At 37.5% G+C, this 22,479-nt stretch overlaps 2 protein-coding genes across 2 annotated transcripts; both read left to right on the top strand.

Annotated features, from left to right (window-relative positions):
• The first annotated feature begins 2,150 nt into the window (after positions 1-2,150).
• On the top strand, positions 2,151-9,272 carry LOC126628042 (non-specific phospholipase C3-like). Its single transcript, XM_050297623.1, has 4 exons — positions 2,151-3,358; positions 4,015-4,424; positions 8,212-8,382; positions 8,711-9,272. Exons 1-4 carry the CDS (start codon positions 2,709-2,711, stop codon positions 9,043-9,045), a joined length of 1,566 nt encoding a protein of 521 aa, XP_050153580.1. The 5' UTR covers positions 2,151-2,708; the 3' UTR covers positions 9,046-9,272.
• A 2,976-nt stretch (positions 9,273-12,248) lies between these two features.
• On the top strand, positions 12,249-17,005 carry LOC126628043 (non-specific phospholipase C3-like). The gene is made up of 4 exons (XM_050297624.1): positions 12,249-13,117; positions 15,612-16,021; positions 16,182-16,352; positions 16,528-17,005. The coding sequence occupies exons 1-4, from the start codon at positions 12,492-12,494 to the stop codon at positions 16,860-16,862; spliced, it is 1,542 nt and encodes a 513-aa protein (XP_050153581.1). The 5' UTR covers positions 12,249-12,491; the 3' UTR covers positions 16,863-17,005.
• Positions 17,006-22,479: the final 5,474 nt, after the last annotated feature.

The following is a 22,479-nucleotide window of genomic DNA, read 5'->3' as shown; positions in this document are numbered from 1 at the left end:
TACATCTATACTATTATTTTGGTCCTCTCTCTCGAAATAAAAAGTTTGGGGCGACAAGGACACGATGAATGAATAATTTGAAAAAGGGAATGTCGATGGAAGGGGGGTGAAGTTTATGGCATAAGACGATATTGACGTCGGCGAAATATAGTTAAATCTTACATAAAACATACCACGAAATGAAACATAGCATTGGAAACTGTTTTCTACTACCTTTGTGGGTGATTCGAAGTACAATACAACCAAAAGAGCCTAGCCCCTCCAAAAAAAGGTGCACCGACGTCGGTAAGCCAGAGATACCCCCAATATAACAGTCCAGAGTGCAAGTAGGGTTCGGGAGGAAGGAACCATATAGATACACGGTTTGTACCCGCAGCCTCTTCACCCGCCCACAGAAACGTACAAGCTACAACGATGGTGGTGACGAATCATGATTTCATCTCAGTTTGGTTTCATCGGGTATATCATTATTAATTTGTGGATGTGATGGCCTACGCCATATTTTCTAATTTGAAAACAACTTGGTTAAGATTAACCGTTAGATCACGGGAGCAGATCCCTTATGGATCTATACCTCCAAAGTTCAAAGATAAAATAATCATTGCCTTCAAAATTTGATCCAAAATTATTGTATCTTTCAAAAGTTTTTAGTAAGTTCTCCGTTTTTGATTGTATGATCAAATTTTAAAAGTCAGAATTGTTGGGCTCTAAATGTAATCCGGAGAGGATCTGCTTCCTTCCACGTTAGTGTTCTGTTTCTTATATCATATGCTAATGCTAGGGTTGGTTTGTTAATTTCAACCATGATTTCTCAGTATAAATTGTAAAAGAAATGAAAAGAAAGTTGCTGATTAAATTATTACTTAAGCGTTGATAGATGTGCTTATTTATATTGGTGACATATTATTTAGTTTGTAAATTTTGTCTCCAAATTTAATTTTCCTAACATTACTCCAAATATATATATATAATTAGTGAGTTCTATGCTGTTCATTTTATAAATTAGCTGACATGCTTTAATATGATCGTAACTAATATGTTGACGTTCAAATGTATTAGATCTTGACTAGAGAATTAGATGTGATTTGAAACATGTCCTGTTTACTGAAAGTTGTTCGATTCGTTACATTTATAGTGGTTTATTGTACTATACGCACCAAAAAAAGAAAAAGGCCCTTCAAAAATATCCAGCCCTATCTTGTTCTGTTCAACTATGTTGTTTCATGGGAGGAGTAAAGGGCCTAATGGACTAATCCAAAGGTAGCAACAAGATGTTCAACGGTTATCATCTATGGCAAATATGTTTTTTTCTTTTTTCTTTTTTTTTTTTTTTTTTCAAAATGCCATATCATTGTTTTTTCTTGCGTCATAGCTCTATTATTCATAGATAGACAAATATGGTTTCACTAAGAAATACTAAGACAATAAGACATTTATTTGCAAGGATCGTCATTCATACATCATCTTAGCAAAATAATAGACAAATTTTGAAACATTAAAACATTAATGTGTAGTAAAAAAACAGAGACGAACACAGTTTCACAAAGAAATACTAAAATGACTCATTTAATTTAATGGTTATGTAGTTTTGGATTTAAGTGATTTTTAATAGACATGATCTTTGAAATAAAATTTAAAAGATAGACGGCCTGATTGTTGGAATATAAGTGGCCTTACAAAATAGTGTCAAAATGTGTTAAAAAGTGTCATTTCGATACATTTTTTACGCACTTTGGGAGATATACGCTTTTTGACACATTTTATGGGCCTATTCTATAATCAACGATTCAACCATCTAATCTCTTATGTCTTCCCTCAAACATTCTCTATTCGTATGACTTGAGGTCTATGGTTGACCGATATTACACTCCATCATTTAACTTCTGCAATTCTTTTGTTAATAGCGGGTCACATGTATCAGACCAACTGGGCATTAGTCATGATATAAAAGATATATTAGAGGCTCGTAAAGGCCCGTTTAAGTTTTTTTCTTTCTGTTTGGGTCTCAATTCACATTTTCTCAAAGTTTAAGTTTAATCTTTTTGTGAATGACCAACTCTGTATAAACATATTCTTTGATCTCTTAGTGTACATTATTCTTTTAATTCATGACAATCTCAATAAAATTGGTTTCTTGTTGACCTTTAAGGTTTGCTACTTTCGCCAATACAACTCCTTGTGCCAATTTAGTAATATTACACGCATAGCATATTCTCTGTTCGTTAGCATAACTTGTACACCTAAATTTCATAACTTATATTATCATACAATACACATTTGACCACACAAAATGTAGAAAAGAATATCCTACACTATATTGCATTTCTGTACGTGTTTAACATGCTAATCACGTACTTTAGAATTAATCTGATTAATGCAAGTAATCACTTCAACCTATCGACTTGCATTCCTAATGTAAGGACCATCAATTTCAACTTCTTATTACTCTCACGCTCATATGAATTTTTGTGAAACACAAGTTTACGTACCCCGCAAGCCTTTCTTATCCAAATAAAACCATATATTTTTTCTCACACTTTCCAAGTTTCCTCTCTGGGTAGTCCAACCAAAAACGTGTCCAACATCATGTCTCTTTAACTCTCTCTCTTATATAACCATATATATTGTCACATACAAAGCGTAACCCCAATAAAATATCTCCCACAATACTAGAATTCCCAACCACCGAAACACACCACCAAACAAAAATGGTTTCCGAGTCGAGCAGCGGCAGCGCTGCAACTCCTCCACCCAGCAGCCCCATCAAAACGGTGGTCGCTTTGGTCCAAGAGAACCGCTCCTTCGACCACATGCTGGGGTGGATGAAGTCCCTAAACCCCGAGATCAACGGGGTCACTGGCTCCGAATCGAACCCCATTTCCACCTCTGACGCCAACTCGACCCAAGTCTTCTTCCGCGACAACTCCGCCTACGTCGACCCTGACCCCGGCCACTCCATCCAAGCCATCTACGAGCAAGTCTTCGGCGAGCCGTGGACGGAGGCCTCCGCTTCCAAAACCCTACCTCCGAAAATGAACGGTTTCGCCCAAAACGCTGAGAAGACACAAACCGGTTTAGCTGAGACGGTGATGAGTGGTTTTAAGCCAGAAAACGTCGCAGTTTACAGGGAGCTAGTGAAGGAGTTTGCAGTGTGCGACCGGTGGTTTGCGTCCATTCCGGCTTCGACGCAGCCGAACCGGCAGTACGTGCACTCTGCGACGTCGCATGGGCTGACGAGCAACGATACGCAGAAGCTGATTGAAGGGATGCCTCAAAAGACTATATTTGAGTCGTTGGACGAAGAAGGCTTTTCTTTTGGAATTTACTATCAATACCCTCCTGCTACCCTTTTGTATAGGTACAAATTTCTTCTTTCCTTTTTTATTTCAGGTACAGAACTTAGTTTTCTTACCTAGTTGTTAATTACAAGAATTATTATTTTTGTTTTATGTTCCAACGAACTGCATGTTAGAATATTCGCACTTCAGTTTTTTTTATTCCGAGATACCCTAAGAAGAAAACAGGATTTCTTGTTGTGATTTCTCCAACAAAATTTATTTTGTCCTATGACATAAGTTGGGCTATCTCCTCTTCATGTACATCAATTTATCTGTCACTCCAAAAGGAAATTTCTACCGTGCACGTGTACTGGTGGACAATGCTTTATGACTCTAAAGATTGGTTTTGCATAGACTTGCACGAGAACAGTGTATCAAGCCGTATTCCCAATATACTGAAATTTTTTTGACTTGCATATGTTTTATTTCAAAAGTTGGTGCATTAGTACACGTGTACTGTAAAAAGCCCTCTTTAAAAGCGATCACCTTGAACTTTAGTATGAGCAATGAGTGCACGACCATTTTTTTAGAATGCAGTAACAACCTTGATAATTTAATTTTTATCTTTTTGTTAGAAAAGAAATGCATAGTGTTTTGCTTCTCAAATCTTCAGTTTTTCTAGCTCGTAAAGGAGTACACGCCACTCACGCGTTTTGAATGTTGCTTAACATTGCAGAAACCTTAGAAAGTTGAAGTATATTAAAAATTTCCATCAGTTTGATCTAACATTCAAGAAGCACTGCGAGGAGGGAAAGTTACCAAACTATGTGGTGGTGGAGCAAAGGTTCTTTGATTTGCTATCAATACCTGGGAACGATGATCATCCATCTCACGACGTCGCTGAAGGCCAGAAGTTTATAAAAGAAGTGTATGAAGCACTAAGAGCAAGTCCCCAATGGCCTGAAATGCTGTTCGTTATAATATATGACGAGCATGGTGGTTTCTACGATCACGTTCCAACACCTGTTACAGATGTTCCTAGTCCGGATGATATCGTTGGTCCCGAGCCATACAACTTTAAATTTGATCGTCTTGGTGTTCGGGTTCCAGCCATTTTAATTTCTCCGTGGATTGAACGCGGAACAGGTAATAACTCAAACAATAATACTAGTTATATATGTTATATACAGTTGCATCATATTCATTACAACGTTAAAAGTACGACCAACTTACACGGATCCCCTCTATCAAGGATCTGATTAACATCCCATAGTTATTCACCAAAAGTGAGACATGTTGAAGATCAACACCAGCCCAGCTGGTGTTTGGATTCTAGAAGACTCTAGCAGCAAGTCTAGAAGGCATAGCTTCTGGAAAACTTGCACTCTGTCCTGGTGAAATGGAACTAGATTTTTCTAGTTCGAATATGCATGGGAGGTGGTTGGTGAATGAATATTAAATATAAAAATATCTAAGCTAAAGTAACCTTGTAGAAAGAGCTAGAAAACTAGTAAAATGACATGCCCAAGTCAATGGGCAATGTGTAAGTCGGTGGAGTACTTGATAAATGCACTAGAGAGTTCTAGCATGTTTAAAGTCGGCAAACATGCGCTATAAATATGGGTGTGGTGCTATGTAACCAACCAAGCAAGCAGAAGAAGAGAGAGTCAAGTGAGAGTGAGAAGCAAGAGTAGTCTTGTAGGAGTGTGAGTGGTCTAGAGTGTGTCTTTAGAAAGTGAGTGATTGTCATAACTTCTCAAGTGTGTCCTTGATAGTTTGTGTGTTGTAATACAAGTAATTTTTTTACTTGTGTTGTCTCTCCAACACTTGTGTTAAGAGTTGTGTACTCTAAAAGAAGCATGGGACACCTTTGCCACACTCTTTTCAAAGAGGAACGATACAAGACTCCAGCTTCTCGAGAATGAGTTGTTAACAATGGCCCAACGAGACATGACGATTGCCGAATATTTCCTTAAGGTAAAGTCTATTTGCCGAGAAATTTCTGAGTTAGATCCTAGTGCTGCCATTGTAGAATCCAGGATAAAAAGAATAATATCCATGGATTGAGACCCGAATATCGAGGCTTCGTTGCCTTTGTACAAGGATGGCCGACCCAACCATCAATTGTTGAGTTTGAGAATTTGCTTGCCGATCAAGAAGCTTTGGCAAACCAAATGGGAGGAGTCTTATCAAGAGGTGAGGAGGAAGCACCCTACACCGAAAGTAAAGGCAGCTTTAAGCGGCGTGCTAGTAGTGGATCTAAAAGAAATGGTGATAAGGCAAAAGGTCATCAAGGAGGAGGGAGTTCTCAACCAGGGGGAGCTCCGAAGTATCACGGCAACCATGGTCAGTCCCAGAATAATAAAAGGTTTGAGGGCAAGTGCTACAATTGTGGAAAGAAGGGCCACATGGCGAAGGATTGCTGGTTCAAAAGGCCTGCAGAAAGTAACGTCGCCAACTCAGAGAAAAAAGTGAAGATGATTGGGACGTCGTTGCGTTTCTAGCCCTGGAGGAAGAATGAGACGCTGAAGCATCTGTTGCTACGGAGAAGTAAAAGTCAGCTCTCATAGCAGCAAGTCCGGAGTTGATTGACTACTAGAATGATTGGATTGTGGATTCAGGCTGCTCAAACCATATGACAGGTGATGAGAAAAAGTTACAAAGTCTGACTGATACAAAAGAGGCCGCTTGGTGGTGACGGCCAACGACTCGAGGCTATCGATTGCTCACATCGGTAAGACAGTAATTGAGCCCAGATACAACACTAATCATGTGCCGCTTCAAGATGTCTACCATGTTCTAGGTATGAAGAAAAATTTGCTTTCAGTGCCGCAAATAACGTCATTAGGAAATTATGTCTTGTTTGGTCCACGAGATGTGAAGGTGTATCGACACCTCAAGATCTTAAGTACACCAGAAATGGAGGGACGACGATTGCAGTCAGTCTATGCAATGTCAGCAGAAACCGCATACGTAGACAAGACAAGGAAGAATGAGACAGCAAATTTATGGCACATGAGATTAGGTCACGTTAGCTATCACAAGCTAAATGTCATGATGATGAAGTCAATGCTTAAGGGGCTACCTCAGCTTGACATGAGAACAGACACAGTTTGTGCAGGATGCCAATATGGTAAAGCACATCAACTACCATATGAAGAGTCGAAGTTTAAAGCGAAAGAGTCGTTGAAGTTGGTTCATTCTGATGTGTTCGGGACCATCAAGCAACCATCGATAAGTGGGATGCGATACATGGTGACGTTCATTGATGACTTCTCTAGGTATGTGTGGGTTTTCTTTATGAAAGAAAAATCTGAAACATTTTCAAAATTTAAAGAGTTTAAGGAGACAGTTGAAAGAGAAATGGGAAAGAATATCTGTTGCATATGCACGGATAATGGAGGAGAATATACCTCGAATGAGTTTTCCAAGTATCTAAGAGATTGTAGAATACGTCACCAGTTCACATGTGCCAACACGCCACAACTGAATGGTGTAGTGGAAAGAAAGAACCGGCATCTTGCAGAAATATGTCAAAGTATGCTCCATGCCAAGAATGTACTAGGAAGGTTTTGAGCGGAAGCTATGAAAATTGCAGCTCATGTGATCAACAGGCTTCCTTAACCAAGGTTAGAATTTGTCTCACCCTTTGAGAAACTATGGGATATGAAACCTATAGTTAGTTACTTTCGAGTATTTGGCTGTGTGTGCTATGTATTTGTTCCAAGTCATTTACGTAGCAAGTTTGACAAGAAGGCAGTTCGATGTATCTTTGTGGGATACGACATCCAAAGAAAAGGGTGGAAATGTTGTGATCCTACGACTAGAAGGTGTTACACATCACGAGATGTGGTGTTTGATGAAGCATCTTCTTGGCGGTCCTCAGAAAAAGAGGCATTGCTTGATTCGAGAGAGATTGAAGATAAGCTGCAATATAAGATGAGGGAGCAAACTGTTCGAATCCAATCGAAACCAGATGAGTCTGAGGATTCACTTGATGGTGATGGTGTTGAGCAAGCAGTGCCCCAAAACTCTTGGCAAGCTGGCGTATATCAACAACCAGAAGAAGATAGACCTAGTGAAGTGGAAGTATCAAGTCCACAATTACAACTAAGGAGGTCAACAAGAATCCGGAAGCAAAATCCTAAATACGTCAACATAGCCATAGAAGAAGAAACAGCTGAACCTAAGTGGTTCAAAGTTGGGAGAAGAGGTCATTGCAGTAGAGCTAAATCAGGCTTGGAATCTAGTGCCAAAGCGAAGAGATATGAAACCCATCTCATGCAAATGGGTGTTCAAGAAAAAGCTTCGTCGTCAACTCGGCATGGAGGAAAGAATGAGCTGATGTTGAGGGGGAGTGTTGAAGATCAACCAGTTGGTGTTTGGATTCTAGAAGACTCTAGCAGCAAGTCTAGAAGGCAGAGCTTCTGGAAAACTTGCACTCTGTCTTTAGTGAAATGGAACTAGATTTTTCTAGTTCGAATATGCATGGGAGGTGGTCGGTGAATGAATATTAAATATAAAAATATCTAAGCTAAAGTAACCTTGTTGAAAGAGCTAGAAAACTAGTAAAATGACATGCCCAAGTCAGTGGGCAATGTGTAAGTCGATGGAGTACTTGATAAATGCACTAGAGAGTTCTAGGGTGTGGTGCTATGTAACCAACCAAGCAAGAAGAAGAAGAGAGAGTCAAGTGAGAGTGAGAAGCAAGAGTAGTCTTGTAGGAGTGTGAGTGGTCTAGAGTGTGTCTCTAGAAAGTGAGTGATTGTCATAGCTTCTCAAGTGTGTCCTTGATAGTTTGTGTGTTGTAATCTTTTGTGAGTGTAATACAAGTAATTTGTTTACTTGTGTTGTCTCTCCAACACTTGTGTACTCTAAGTTTTTCCTCAACAAAACATGCTATATAACATGTATTGATTGTTTATTATTGTAGTGTTGCATGCGCCTTCAGGGCCATATCCCTCGTCACAGTTCGAGCACTCCTCAATCTCAGCAACTGTTAAGAAGATTTTCAATCTGAAAGAGTTTCTGACAAAGCGTGATGCATGGGCGGGAACTTTTGACGTTGTCCTCAATAGAACAAGTCCAAGAACTGATTGTCCAGGTGAGTTTTGATAACTTTAAGCTTTGATAACGACCGTCATACTTTAAGTTTTTCTCGCACTGCTCTCTCTTTCTAGTTCTTATCTACCTTTCCAAAATATATATGCCTCGCATGCATGTACATACATGGCACGTGGGATATTTCTCGTTAATACCACATTTGACAAGTGATTCATATACAATCGACATTTATTACGAATTATTAAGGGACATGTTCACATCATAAAGTATGTGTTCACAGACAAAAATGTGGTCTCTAAAACATTATATATCATAATACATTGACTCCTGCCACATTTTTTTTTTTAAAATTTGCTTATCAATTGCAGCTACTTTGCCTGATCCTATGAAACTACGAGAGGCTGTATCTAAAGACGGGGCAAAAATAAGTGATTTTCAAGAAGAATTAGTACAATTGGCCGCGGCATTAAATGGAGACCATAGAAAAGATATATATCCTCACAAACTGGTGGAGAACATGACTGTTTCAGAGGCTGTCAAATATTGTGAAGAAGCATTTAACAAATTCTTACATGAATGTGAGAAAGCCAGGGAGAGTGGAACAGATGAATCTGAGATTGTCGTCTGTGCAACCTCACCTACACCGCCCTCCACCAAGTCGTTTGCTCAAAAAATATTTTCTTGTTTGGTTTGTGATCATTGATGTCCCGATTGTTAGGGTATATCTCGATACATGTTTCAGTTGGAAAACATAAAAGATAAGTATTTTATAGATTTAATCTAATTAGTGATTTGGTTTGATTTAATTTGGTCTAGTTCCTTGTCTTGTGAACAAAGATTTGATTTTATTTATTTTCTGTTTTTGCTCCATTGTATTCTTATAAATAACTCCTTACGGAGAAGAATAAAATATAGAGGTTGGATTCCAAAGTTCGTGAGATTATTAGAAAATTTTGAATTTTACTTAAACCTTTTATTTTCAACTTGGTATCAAAACAGAGTTCAATTCTTTGTTGAACTTTGTTGTCAGCGCTTCCCTGTGGGTGCACAAAACTAATTTTCTTCGTGCACCCACATGCCATGAACATGAGGGTGAATATTTTCTAATATTTTTGACGAAGAAGAATAGTTTTCATTGTCATGAAGAAAAAAGTTGTGGTTTCGTAGCCATGGAGAAGAGATTAGGGGAAAAAAAAATATCATGGTAGGATCCGTTTCCTATCATGTAGTTTTTTGAGTTTTATTGCAAACCGAATATACTATTGCAGGATCTTCTACAACTTCTGTTGCTATTACTCCCACCTGTCACCACACCACCTCTATTTGTTCTTGTGTGTTTGGTTTGTTTTTGAGTTTGAGGAAGAAAAAAAACAAAAAGAAAGAAAAAAAATTGTAAGGAAAAAAAAGCTTAGGTGACTGGAGCTTCTGGAAAGAGGCGTTAGTTTCTATTGGGTTTTCAAAAATATACCGCTAGTTTCAATTCAACTTTTGAAAAAAAAGGCGTTAGTTCCAACATATCAAGAGCTTTATTAATCGGGCTTTCGATAAAAGACATTAGTACCAATTAGGTTTTCGAAAAGATTAGCGTTAGTTCTAGACTTCCAGTTGGGCTTTCGAAAAGAGGCGTTTCTAGTTGGGCTTTCCAAAAGATTGACGCTAGTTCTAGTTGGGCATACGGAAAGAGGCATTAGTTTTGGTAGATTGTGATTTGTTAAGCTTTTGAAAAGATTGTCGTTAATTTTAGCATATCAATGAAGATTTCTTGCACTTGTGGCTCCCTTAATGCGTGGTCCCATGTGAGGGGGTGTTAAATTTACAAAGTTTCAAAATAGATTTTATTTCCTTCTTGACAAACTCATGATTCCAGAGGCACGTGAGTGTAAAATTGGAGATCCCTAACCTTATACCATTGAAGGAGAATACTCTATGATATGATTTAAGAGTCTTTACCTAGAGCACATGAATATGATTTGGGAAGTACTTTCCAAATCACATTCACGAAAATTATATAGAGAAGGAGAATCACATTAGATAGTAGACATGAATAAAATATCAACTAAACAATGTGATCAAGAATATTGATTTAGAGAAGAACTGTATTGCATTATACTTCCAACTGAATAAGTTCTCCACCTCTTTTGCTTAGCTTAGGTAGCCATGACATACTACTAGATGTCAACCATGGCGTGTGGAAGCCCTGAGGATTAGCACCTGTTCATCTTCATTAAAGGGAGAATTGAAAAGTAGTTTCAATTCACAATCCATTAGTAAGAGTTATAATCACTAACTGCCTCACTAATTAGAACCTAACGGCTCGTACACCGATAAGCTTAAGTTTTGGAAAACTTGTGAAGAAGATGCGATTAATTAAATTAGTTAATCAATCATACGCATGTTAGACGCCGTATTGTGCCTTAAAAGTGAGTTTCAAGTTCCTAGGTTTATTGGGCCTTGACCTATTATTGAGCTCCTAACTCAAGTTATGCATGACAACTTAAGTGTGAAAGCCCAAAAGGCCCACCTACACTACATGGCCGGTTTGGGGAGCGAAATGGTTGGGGTTCCACACATGTGACTCACCTATATAAGCCATTTTATGGCTCCATCCTAGGGGTTTTGGAGAGCACAGAGAAGGATGGAGAGCCACCATTATCCTTCTCTCTAAAATACTTGGCCACCATGGAGAGATTACTATCAGTCCTCTCTTTGCATGGTTATCACATTTTTTCCCAAACCCAGCTTGGCGAAGAGACTTAGAGGCCACCTACCTCGGTGGCTCATGGAGATTCTTATTCTAACACAAATCTAAGGAGCAAAGAAGCTAGGAATGAAGGTCATCTCTTAGGAGAGTATCATTTGCTCAAGAAAGAGATATCTACAAAGGTAAATGAATTCTCACCTCTTTCTTGTAAAATTGAATTGAGTTTTGGTTCACCACCCACTAAGCATTGAATTTCATGGTTAAAGATTGGTTTTTGAGTGCATATAAATTAACAAGCTTCCGTCGTATTGTTATTTGCTCTATATATTTTGCTCAAATGATCTTCAAATAAACAAATTTTTCCTTCGTTTACTACTAGTTTTGTCACTTCCACCGTTACTATGTGCATGCTATTTATAGTCTTGCTTATTATATATATGCATGGTTAATTAGTTTTGCAAAAAATTAAATCCTCAAACCACACAAACCCTTTCATTTCTTAGGGAGAGTATTATTGGTCTCAGTGGAAGTATCATGAAGTATATTTACATGGCCTTGTACTCTTTTTCACTTAGATTAGGAGCATTTTTCCCATTGAATTTTTGCTAACTTAATGAGGCATCTATTCTGGGTTGGTCACACATTTGTGTACATCTTGAAGATGTCAAGCATCAACATACCGCATTATCTCACATTTTTCTCCTTTGACTACGAATTTGTCTCACTGGGTTTATTATAGCTAGTTTTTGTGGGATTATCTTTTTATATGCACCTCTATCAAGAGACTCGTGAATGCAACTATTGTGTTTGCCGAGAAGGCGAGAACAGACAACAACAACCGCCATCTCCTAATCATGAAAACATGATGCGACTACTTATTAAATTGTACACACGCAAGGGGGAGTGTTGTAACTAATACGTGTAAACTTAAATAGGAATCCCAATAGATTTAGAGATACCTAAACTTGTATTTCATGTAAGGCAAAAAAACTCATCATAATTATCATAAATAAAAACCAGAAGGTGAAATACATTTCTCACAAACACCTAAACCCTTGTCTCTTTCTACCATCCCTCTCTCACCCACTCTTAAATTTTAGTTTTACATATTTCTGTTTGTTCTAATTATCAGGAATAGTAACTTTTCATTACAATTGAAACTCATTAGTGGTTATAAAAACTCGAAAGTTTATACTTTATGTTATTCAATCAACTTTACCCTTCTTTTAAGCCCAACCGAAGCTTCTTCAATGTTTCTCCAAAGTCCAACCTAAGCTTCTTCAATATCATAAATCCATGATCATGATCATCTCTCCTCTCTATATATAACAACCATCACATGATCATAACGTAAGCTTAACAACATTTACACAATATATATTTATATTCCCAAGTAACCCAAAGCACAAACCACCACACTCGATCGGACCACCACCGCCACCACCACAATGGTTTCAGAGTCAAGCAGCAGCAGCCCCATCAAAACGGTGGTCGTTTTGGTCCAAGAGAACCGCTCCTTCGACCACATGCTGGGATGGATGAAGTCCATAAACCCTGAAATCAACGGAGTCACTGGCTCCGAATCCAACCCCATTTCCACCTCGGACCCAAACTCCACCCAAATCTTCTTCCGCGACAACTCTGCTTACGTTGACCCGGACCCCGGCCACTCCATCCAAGCTGTGTACGAGCAAGTCTTCGGCGAGCCGTGGACTGAGGCCTCCGCTTCCAAAACCCTACCTCCTACCATGAACGGCTTCGCTCAAAACGCTGAAACAACACAAACCGGTTTAGCTGAGACCGTGATGAATGGTTTTAGGCCCGAAAACGTCCCCGTTCACAGGGAGCTGGTGAAGGAGTTTGCGGTATGTGACCGGTGGTTCGCGTCGGTGCCCGCTGCGACGCAGCCGAACCGGCAGTACATCCACTCTGCGACGTCGCATGGGTTGACGGGGAATGATAAACAGAAGCTAATTGAAGGGTTGCCTCAGAAGACAATATTTCAGTCGTTGGACGAGGAGGGCTTTTCTTTTGGGATTTACTTTCAGTCCTTTCCGTCCACTCTTTTGTACAGGTAAAAACTTTCAAATTGTTTTGCCCTTCCTCTTGAAAATAATGAATTAATTTTCGTTTAGATTCATCCATTAACTAAAATTATCCATTCAATCTATCTGAAAATCCATAATAATTATTCACTTATCGTTTAAAAATAGATTACACTATCAACACATTTATTGTTTTAGTTCATGAAACCCTCTTCAAACTTGTGAAATCATAATGGGTCACGGCAATGTAGTGCTTACCAATCGAAAATGTCGAGAATTTTTACTTGAAACCGACCAAATATATTTAGAATTTTTGGTTGCTCCTTCTATGTTAAGTTTGACACATGGGAAAGGTGTTAAAACCTCCTCGAATAGTACTTGTCTGTTAACTCATCCACAAGTGATTAAAATATTTAATTAATGCCCTTAACATATTCAAGGTTACAAAATAAAATCTAACATTTAAATATAATTCAAGTTTCTTGAGGAATAATGATTTGTAGCATAAATCTTATCCTGTATTATTTGATTGATTTTGGTTCTTTAAGACCATCTCCAACCCTGGGCTAAAAGTCAAATTACCCCCCAAACACTCTCCAATCCATGCTAAAATTTTAGGCTAAATGCCAAATGCTATTTCTGGGCCAAATACCCCCCAGCTTTCCCCCCGGGCTAAATGCGAAATGTTTATCGGAATTTAAATTTTTTTAGATTAAAATGTTCATAAAATTAATTTACAATAATCTACATATTTATTTAAAAAAAAATTGATTTAAGAAAAAAATTTAGGCTAATTTCATTCTTTAATAATTCCGGGCTAAAATTTGAGGGTAGAAGGGTTGGAGCAGAAAAGATGTTTCTGGGCTAAAAGCTAAATTTTCCGGGCTAAAAAATTTGGCTTTTAGCCCAAGGGTTGGAGATGGTCTAAGAGTCAAAGAAAAAAGTAGTAATGGATTTCCTAAGGCGTATGCCAAGTTGGAGTTTTGGAGTCTACAGCAGTACAGATTGTGAAGACAGACCAGTTAATTATTTCGATTTTCTTTCAGAATGATTTTTCAATTTTGTACATAAGAGATCAAAGAGAAGAAGGAAGATCGAGATTGGAATTTTATATTTTTATGATAATTTAGAGAAGTAGCCAACCATTCCAACCACTACAATTTTCTTAATATAAAGGACACTCAATTACTGGACCTACTACAATTTCTCGTCGATATTATTGATTTACCATGTTATTCAAATAATAGCTAGGTCCACTTTGTCAACTCTCTCAGCAAATTTTTATTTAATATAATTAGCGGGCTTCATGTTAAGAACATGCAAACCAATTTGCATATCTCCACCTAAATGGTTCCCCACCCTGTCCGATTATTTGTCCCTTAATTAATTATTACATAACTTGACTTTGTCTATTCTATTCACACCCATTAATTTAATTTATAGTAGTCATTAGTTGGAAAAGATAATTAATCAATACAAATTCAAGGTTTTAACACATGCATATTAATATTTCTTTGTCCTTATTTGGCCTGCAAAATATTCCCAAAACAAGTGGTTAGTGGAGGGGAAAAGTTAAATTGCTTTTGGTTGAGAAAAAATATCATCTATAACTTTGCCCCACCATTGATAAATTTAAATATATCTAGTATTCATTGTGAGATGACGTTCGATTTAACAATTTAATAATAAGATAACATGTGAAAACAAAAACTATAAATAACATTATACTATTGACTTGAAATACGACGGATTGCAGAGTAACGGATTGGAACTCTTCATCGTTTATGTTACATTGGACTATATTATAACATTTTTTGTCCCACAACTCACATGGATTATTATCATATTGCCTTTATACTTTTGATATGTCTTTTGTTTTTTTATTTTGTAACACATATTGTGCATATTGCATGGTTGAAGTTTCTTAGTAAGCAGCCCTCACATGTACATTTATAAAATGATTATCTATTATCATACAGGCGGGGAAGTGATGTTAAAGTATTAAAGTATTAAGAATTGAGTAATGCTACATTTATCACATATTTATACATTATTTATATCTTCTCTCTAATAGAGATAGAGCCCACCAATATACGTGAGTTCATCTCTATTTGAAAAATATTACAAATATGTGATAAGAATAACATTTTTGTTAGGAATTCTCGCACCAAAAAGTTTGGCTACTTCTCTATTTGCCAACTCATGGTGAAATCATATGGAGATAAGCGAAACATCTATGTACGTTATTACCACCGTCACTAGCACATTTAAGAATAAACACCATGCAACATCATCATATCTATTTGAATGATGTAACAAGATTTCGATTGAGCTGAAATTATATGTCATTTAACAAAACAAACAAACTGCCTACCTACTTTTTGTTGGCAAAACGATGTCATCTCAATTTTAGAGGACTGAAAAATCAAAAGGTCACCAATATAAGCTTTGCATTTTTTCTAACTAAGAGAGAAAGTACACAGTAGTTGAGCAATGTTCTGAATTTTAATTTACAAATGGCAGGAATCTAAGAAAATTGAAGTACATTGACAATTTCCATCAGTTTGATCTACAATTCAAGAAGCATTGTAAGGAGGGAAAGCTACCGAATTATGTGGTGGTAGAGCAAAGATTCTTTGATGTGTTATCAGTGCCTGCAAACGATGATCACCCATCCCATGACGTCTCTGAAGGCCAGAAGTTTATAAAAGAAGTGTACGAAGCTCTAAGAGCAAGTCCCCAGTGGAATGAAATGTTGTTCATTATAATATATGACGAGCATGGAGGTTTCTATGATCATGTTCCAACACCTGTGACAGATGTTCCTAGTCCGGATGATGTCGTTGGTCCTGAGCCATACAACTTTAAATTCGATCGTCTTGGTGTTCGTGCTCCAGCCATCTTAATTTCTCCATGGATTGAACCTGGAACAGGTTAGTTGAAGAATATAACTATTTGTATCATAATTAATAACCATATTACTACGATTATTACTGAACTGAGACGTTTAAGATCTAACATTGTTGTTTATTAACTGAAAAGAAGAATATAACATTACTCATACACTATCTTTCATACTTATTGAAAATGCAGTGTTGCATGGGCCTTCAGGGCCATATCCTTCATCAGAGTTTGAGCACTCCTCAATTCCTGCAACTGTTAAGAAAATTTTCAATCTGAAAGAGTTTCTGACTAAGCGTGACGCTTGGGCGGGAACCTTTGAGGGTGTCCTGAGTAGAACAAGCCCAAGAATTGATTGTCCAGGTGAAACTTTAATTAAAAGAGTCGATGTCTAGTGTCTTAATTACCTATGATTATTGTATGAGTTGCTCATTTATAACATTCCTCCTCCTGTATGTATGTGAGTTCCACTGTAATGTGGGATCAAACATATGTATCTGACTTATTGCAACCATACACTTTAATTTGTTCATTGCAGTTACTTTGCCTGACCCGGTGAAACTACGCGAGGCTGCATCTAAAGATGGGACAAAAATTAGTGATTTTCAAGAAGAACTAATTCAATTGGCCGCTGCAATAAATGGAGACCACAGAAAGGATACATATCCTGACAAGCTGGTGGAGGACATAACTGTTTCAGAGGCTCTCAAATATGTGGAAGGAGCGTTTAAGACATTTTCAGATGAATGTGAGAAAGCCAGAAAAACTGGAACGGATGAATCTGAGATTATCGTCTGTGCAACATCACCTACACTACCAACATCCAAGTCGTTTGCTCAAAAGATATTTTCTTGTTTGGTTTGTGATAACTGATAAGTTGTTTGGAGCGGTTTCTTGGGGTTTTCCATTCTAATGATTCGTGAGTATTTTTTATGCCAATAAAATTGTTAGAGACGATTCACAACAGAATTTATTTGCATGTCTTTTAATAATGAATTCTTTAGTTCGTGCTTGTATCTCTATCTATACTTTATTTAGACTGCTACTGGATGTGCTCTAAAAGTCAATCATAATATGAAATATTTTAGGATAACTAGATTAGTCAAACTGATCTCACCAAAGGGCAAGTTTACTAGTTAAGACTGTGTCATTAATTGTTAAACGTCTGAACAATGAGTCCGTGGAGAATGTATAGAGGAAGAAGCAATCCAAGTAAGCTGGATTGGTGAAATCTTTGTCGCTCTATTTTATACTAAATTGTTATCGAATGGACCCTAATTATCTAGAAAGACTGCTACACACTATGTTTGCTCAATTGGGAAGATGGCTTATCTCAAGCTATTCATGTGGAGACACTAAGACAAGAGTATAGGTAACCGATCAAATGAGAGTGTGCATAGAGTTCTACTTACATGTCAAGCAAGTAAACTCTAAGAGTTGCAATAATGCAAGTAATCCTCTAACTTGAGACACCATGGTTGTCTTGTGTATAAGTCGTTGGCTAATTGATGATGTAACATGACCATATATCGCACCAAGAATGTGTTCTATGCATTTTTAGAGTCATTAACGTATTCATAGAGGCATGTGAGCATACAATAAGGGATCTCTAACCTTCAGCAAGAGAAGGAGAATACTCTACGATATGATTCAAAATTATTTGGCCAAAGTATCAAGCATGATTTAGGAAGACATTCCATACACTTCTCCTTTGAATCATATACATTCAGATAATTACAATAGGGGTTTGACATAAGCTTCCGTACCCTAATTGTGTGATATAATTATTGTTTGGGAGATGATCAAATTATTTTGTAATTGCAAGTGAACAGGTTCTCCAAAATATTCTATATTGACTTGGGTAGCCATGACATTGTTGGGTTTCTAGGCAAATTGTTGGTACAAATTTAGTTCGATGGATTAAATATGCAACAAAAAATAATAAATAACCTACAATATGGTATCCCACTATATATATGGTTTGTTGTAATCGATAAAGCAACAAAGAAAGATGGTGAAGAGATTACTATATGAATCCTTAGCCACGTGTGCATCGCTTTGTAGGATCATCTTTGTGCTTGCGTTCTTCCTCATCATGATTAATCGCCAGAAACTCCTTAATTGTTGAGCCTCTAGGAGTATCGTCACTAATACACCAACAATAGATGATGTAGTAGGGTTTCAATTGTGCTAAGGTTTATCACTCACTTGGAAGAATACTATTGGACGGCGCACTGCAAAGAATTTTGGGCTAAGGTTTATCTCTTTTCTTTGAAGGACAAAACTGATTAAACTTGCATTAAGAACATATGATAAAACTTTATGGGGTATGTAGAATAACCCCTAGCCGCACCCTACCATTGGGCTTGATGCTAAGGCCATCTCCAACTGACCCGGCCAAAAATTGGAGAACTGGCCAGCGAGCTGGCCAAGAGCAACCAGCCAGCCAGCCATGTAGTCCAGCCCAAACACATGCTACCTGACATCATGCTGACATCAGGTTACTGTTGGATTTGATTTTTTTTAGACGAAATTAAAAAAATTCCCAATAAATACCTAAGCCATTTCTACCCCATTTTTCACATCCTTTTCATTATATAAAGATCAGAAATCCAGAGGCTTATTAATTTAGCGACAAGTGGCACACAAAATATGTCCGAAAACCTTATTTTAATATGGTAGTTTAATTCAATTAACCATATTAATTCAATTAAAATAATAAATTATTGAGGGGGGCTAATTTTTTAGCCCCCTTCGGTTGGAGATGGTTTTTTTTTGTCAAACATGCTATGTTTTAGCCTATGGTCCTTTGGCCCCCTCGATTGGAGATGGTATAATATATGTCAAGACACTGTTCATTAAAAAATAATTTCTTACAAGGCTATAGGGCTAAACATGGTCCTTTGGCCCCCTTTCGGTTGGTGATGGCCATGTTTAGCCCTATAACCCTGCAAGAAATTATGTTTTAATGACTAGTGTCAGACCGTATTTTATACCATCTCCAACGAGGGGCCCAAAGGTCCATAGGCCAAACCATAGTCCGTTTGACAAAAAACCTATCTCCAACTGAAGTGGACTATTTTTTTATATGTTCTATAATGAAAAAAACCTCCAAACAATAACCAACCAATAATAAAAAAGGGTTGTACCTAAATCAACATCACTAAATAGTTAGGTTTATCAAATAAGTTAAATTTGGGTCAATTACATTTTGCTTCCTCAAGTTTGGAGTCAATTGCAACTTCATACATCGTCTTTAAAATATTTTAATCTCATACATTTATTTATATTTTTTTCAATTTCATATATATATATATATATTTGTGCTGACTTGGCTACCAACTTTGAACCATTTGAATAGAAAAAAAAAAGAAAAGAAAGAATTAGTCAATAAAAAATCAATAATTTTTTAACAATTAAAAACTTAAAGAATAGAAAATGGATTTGGGTAGATTTTTCTTGGGTCTTCATCCCCAATAACCCATATCCTTTCTGCGCTTGTCTGCAACCAGAATTAATTGATTCTTGGTTTGGGATGCTTCTTCTGTTGTCCCCCTTCTTCGACTTCATCCTCATCTGCCTATCTGTCTCCAACAAATCAGCAACATCCTCACTGGCACCGTCGTCCCCGTCCCCGACTCCTCACCGGCACCACTGTCCCTAACTTTAAATATGATTATAAACGGAAGCTGATGCAGCTACACAAACATGATCAAGAAATACCAAACCCATGGCGCTGGCTAGGCTGCTGCATCAGGCTGATTGGCTGGCTCATTTTGACCAGCCCGTTGGCCTGGTGTTTGATTTCTGCTGCATCAGGCTGATTGGCTGGCTCATTTTGACCAGCCCGTTGGCCTAGTGTTTGATTTTTGGCTGGTATGGGCTCACAAGTCCTTTGGCTTAGCTCTTAGTTGGAGACAGTTTTTGTGTCAAAACGGACTATATTTTGGCTTATAACTCTTTGGCCGAGTCACTTGGAGATGGCCTAAGAGCTTTACTCATTCCATTTTGTCCATTCCATTAGCCCACTTGAGCTTGTGACTTGAACCCTTTTTAATTAAATAAAGTACAATGCTTATTTTAACAAAAACATGTTCAATTACCCTAAATAATCAATCCAATGTAATTAACAATTAATTATAACTTATCATCATCATTTGTGTAACATCGTTATTACTATCGTAGGTGTGTGATCTCTTAAGTTTTAACAAAAGCTGTTAGTAAAATTAATTAACAAGTTAATTTAATTCCACAAATCATAAGCGACAACTAGTGATTAGTAAATGTATGTTAAGCTGGAAGTGGACCCAAATTAATGCACAAAAGTCATTGGTGCAATTCCAATACTTTTAGCACCCGCTCTTTCTTTCTGGACTGTAATATTTGATTCTAGGTTTTCAAGAACATCAATGGAGTTTCTTTGGAATACTAATTAATTACTTCTCCATCTGTAACAGTAAAATTCAGCCTCAAAAGAAAGATTTCTAGTCTCAATCTCTCTTCTAGGCTCCATCATCCACCTCACTGCTCTACTCTATAGGTGTCGTGAATTTGGAGGTTGCCTATTGATACTATATATGGAGGGATATCTAAGGAGATTCAAGGAGGGCAATCAAGGTTCTAAGGAGCATAGTAGTTACTTTGCAGAGGCCATAACATTGGCTCCAAATGGTATAATCTCACTCTCTTCCGTTTAAAAAAAATGTGATGTAAGGTAGATACATCAACCACTAAGCTTATGCTTGTGTCACCCCCTTCCCCCGCGTTTCATTCCCTCTCCCTCCCCTTGTCCCCCCTTCCCCGCACCTCTGTTATTTCCTTTTCTTTTCTCTCATTCACTGTGCCTACCCTCCCCCTCCGCTTTTTTTAGCTTGCTCCATCCCTATTCTTCTCCCCATCTTTTGCACTGATGTCCCGTGATTTCGGGTCTCTTTCCCAGATCCGGGTTTTGCCCTTTTCAAGTTATACTCTTGATTTGGGTCTGATTCGAAGCTTGGGTTTGGATTGAGGTTGTTTGGTAGGTCAAAGCCACTTCTCTGTCGGTGCTGTGATGTTTCCTCCTCTTGATTTAGACACACCGCAACATGTGCCCACCCTCTGTTTTCTCCGTCTGGGTCGTGCTTTTGCTGAGGTTGCATCACTTGGGCTTTTCCAGATCTGGCTTTTCGTTGTGCAGCTAGCTGCCTTAGTTCGACTTGCTGATGGGGCTATCCAAATCTATGCAGTGGTCTTTATCAGGAGTGGCGCATTCTTCCATCGGAAGATGCTGCCTTGTGGCTTCCTCCTCAGAATATTTTGTTAATTACTGAGGTGTACAACGGACCCCTTTCTGCTGTTGTCTCGTTGTCCACTAGCCTTTGTGCACCGTGGTGTTGTTGTTTATTTTGGTCAAATTGGTATTCACCTTTGTGCGATGCGTTTTGGTAGTCTCGTTTGCTAACAAAACGATGACTTGATGTGATCTCGTTTTTTTGCGATGATTTTTTGTGGCCTTACTTTTCAGCGATGTCCGTTGTGGCTGTCTCTATTTCTTTGTTGCTGCTATCGTTTATTGTAACATATATATACTTGTAGCTCTTGTGCGCTTGGCTGTTGTATGTTAGCTCTTGTGGTTGTTGTTTAGGGGTTTCCTCTTATTTGTCTATTTGTGTAATTCACTTCAGATCAATTTATTGGTCACTGAAGCCATGTACCCAATGACACCCTTATAATGGTTCATGTTGATTAATGAAATACACTATCGTTTCCTGTCAAAACAAAAAACAAAAAAACAAAAAAACCACTAAGCCTATGCATTTTGAAAGAAATTTAATTTGATTAGTAATTTGTAATTGATTCCGTTGTCATGGTTTTATTTTAAAGTATATGCATGCTAATCTCTAGTTTTTTTCCCCCTTCAACTGCTAACACATTGCAATTCCATTGTTACTACACTGTTATTACATTGTTAACATCACTGTATGAAAAAATTATGTAATGTTAGATTTATCATTTACCTCTTTGAAAAACAAAATGAAATCTGTGTCAAAATTGAGTTCTCTACTTCACAGATATTTACTTTCTGTGCAGTTGGTCTCAAATCAGCTCGAATCCGGTGGTTATGGGGAGTTGCAGTAGCTGTAGTTGTCATACCCTATACCTAATAAGTCACATAAACAAGGATTGCTTGCCTGTTTAATTGGCTTAGAGATACGTTTGAGATAATTTGATGTAGGCTATAGTTTCTTTTAGGAGTGTATCTGTGAGTTGTCAATTAAAACTGGAAAAAAATATATTATTGCTTTTGAAAGTTTAAGAACGAAGACTTTAATTTTCTAGGGTAATGTTAGGGAGACCAAAAATTTAAATTAAATTTCATAAACCACATAACATAGTTGTTGATGATTGGGCTATTACTTAAGGTTGATTAACGTGTTTATTTCATATTAGTGACACATCAATTAATTTGCAAATTTAGTATAAAAAATTGGTCTACTTAGCATTACTCTTT

This window comes from Malus sylvestris, chromosome 7, assembly GCF_916048215.2.
Source record: "Malus sylvestris chromosome 7, drMalSylv7.2, whole genome shotgun sequence".
NCBI classification, from domain to species: Eukaryota; Viridiplantae; Streptophyta; class Magnoliopsida; order Rosales; family Rosaceae; genus Malus; species Malus sylvestris.
Note: the sequence above shows the minus strand (reverse complement) of the source record. Positions and strands in the feature narration are given on the sequence as shown.

Bases quoted from the DNA above. Each gene is read 5' to 3' on its own strand.
- LOC126628042 (XM_050297623.1), top strand. From the start codon at position 2,709: ATGGTTTCCGAGTCGAGCAGCGGCAGCGCTGCAACTCCTCCACCCAGC. The intron at 3,359-4,014 runs GTACAAATTTCT...TTAACATTGCAG, and splicing joins CCTGCTACCCTTTTGTATAG to AAACCTTAGAAAGTTGAAGT. The intron at 4,425-8,211 runs GTAATAACTCAA...TTATTATTGTAG, and splicing joins GTGGATTGAACGCGGAACAG to TGTTGCATGCGCCTTCAGGG.
- LOC126628043 (XM_050297624.1), top strand. From the start codon at position 12,492: ATGGTTTCAGAGTCAAGCAGCAGCAGCCCCATCAAAACGGTGGTCGTT. The intron at 16,022-16,181 runs GTTAGTTGAAGA...TTGAAAATGCAG, and splicing joins ATGGATTGAACCTGGAACAG to TGTTGCATGGGCCTTCAGGG. The intron at 16,353-16,527 runs GTGAAACTTTAA...TGTTCATTGCAG, and splicing joins CCCAAGAATTGATTGTCCAG to TTACTTTGCCTGACCCGGTG.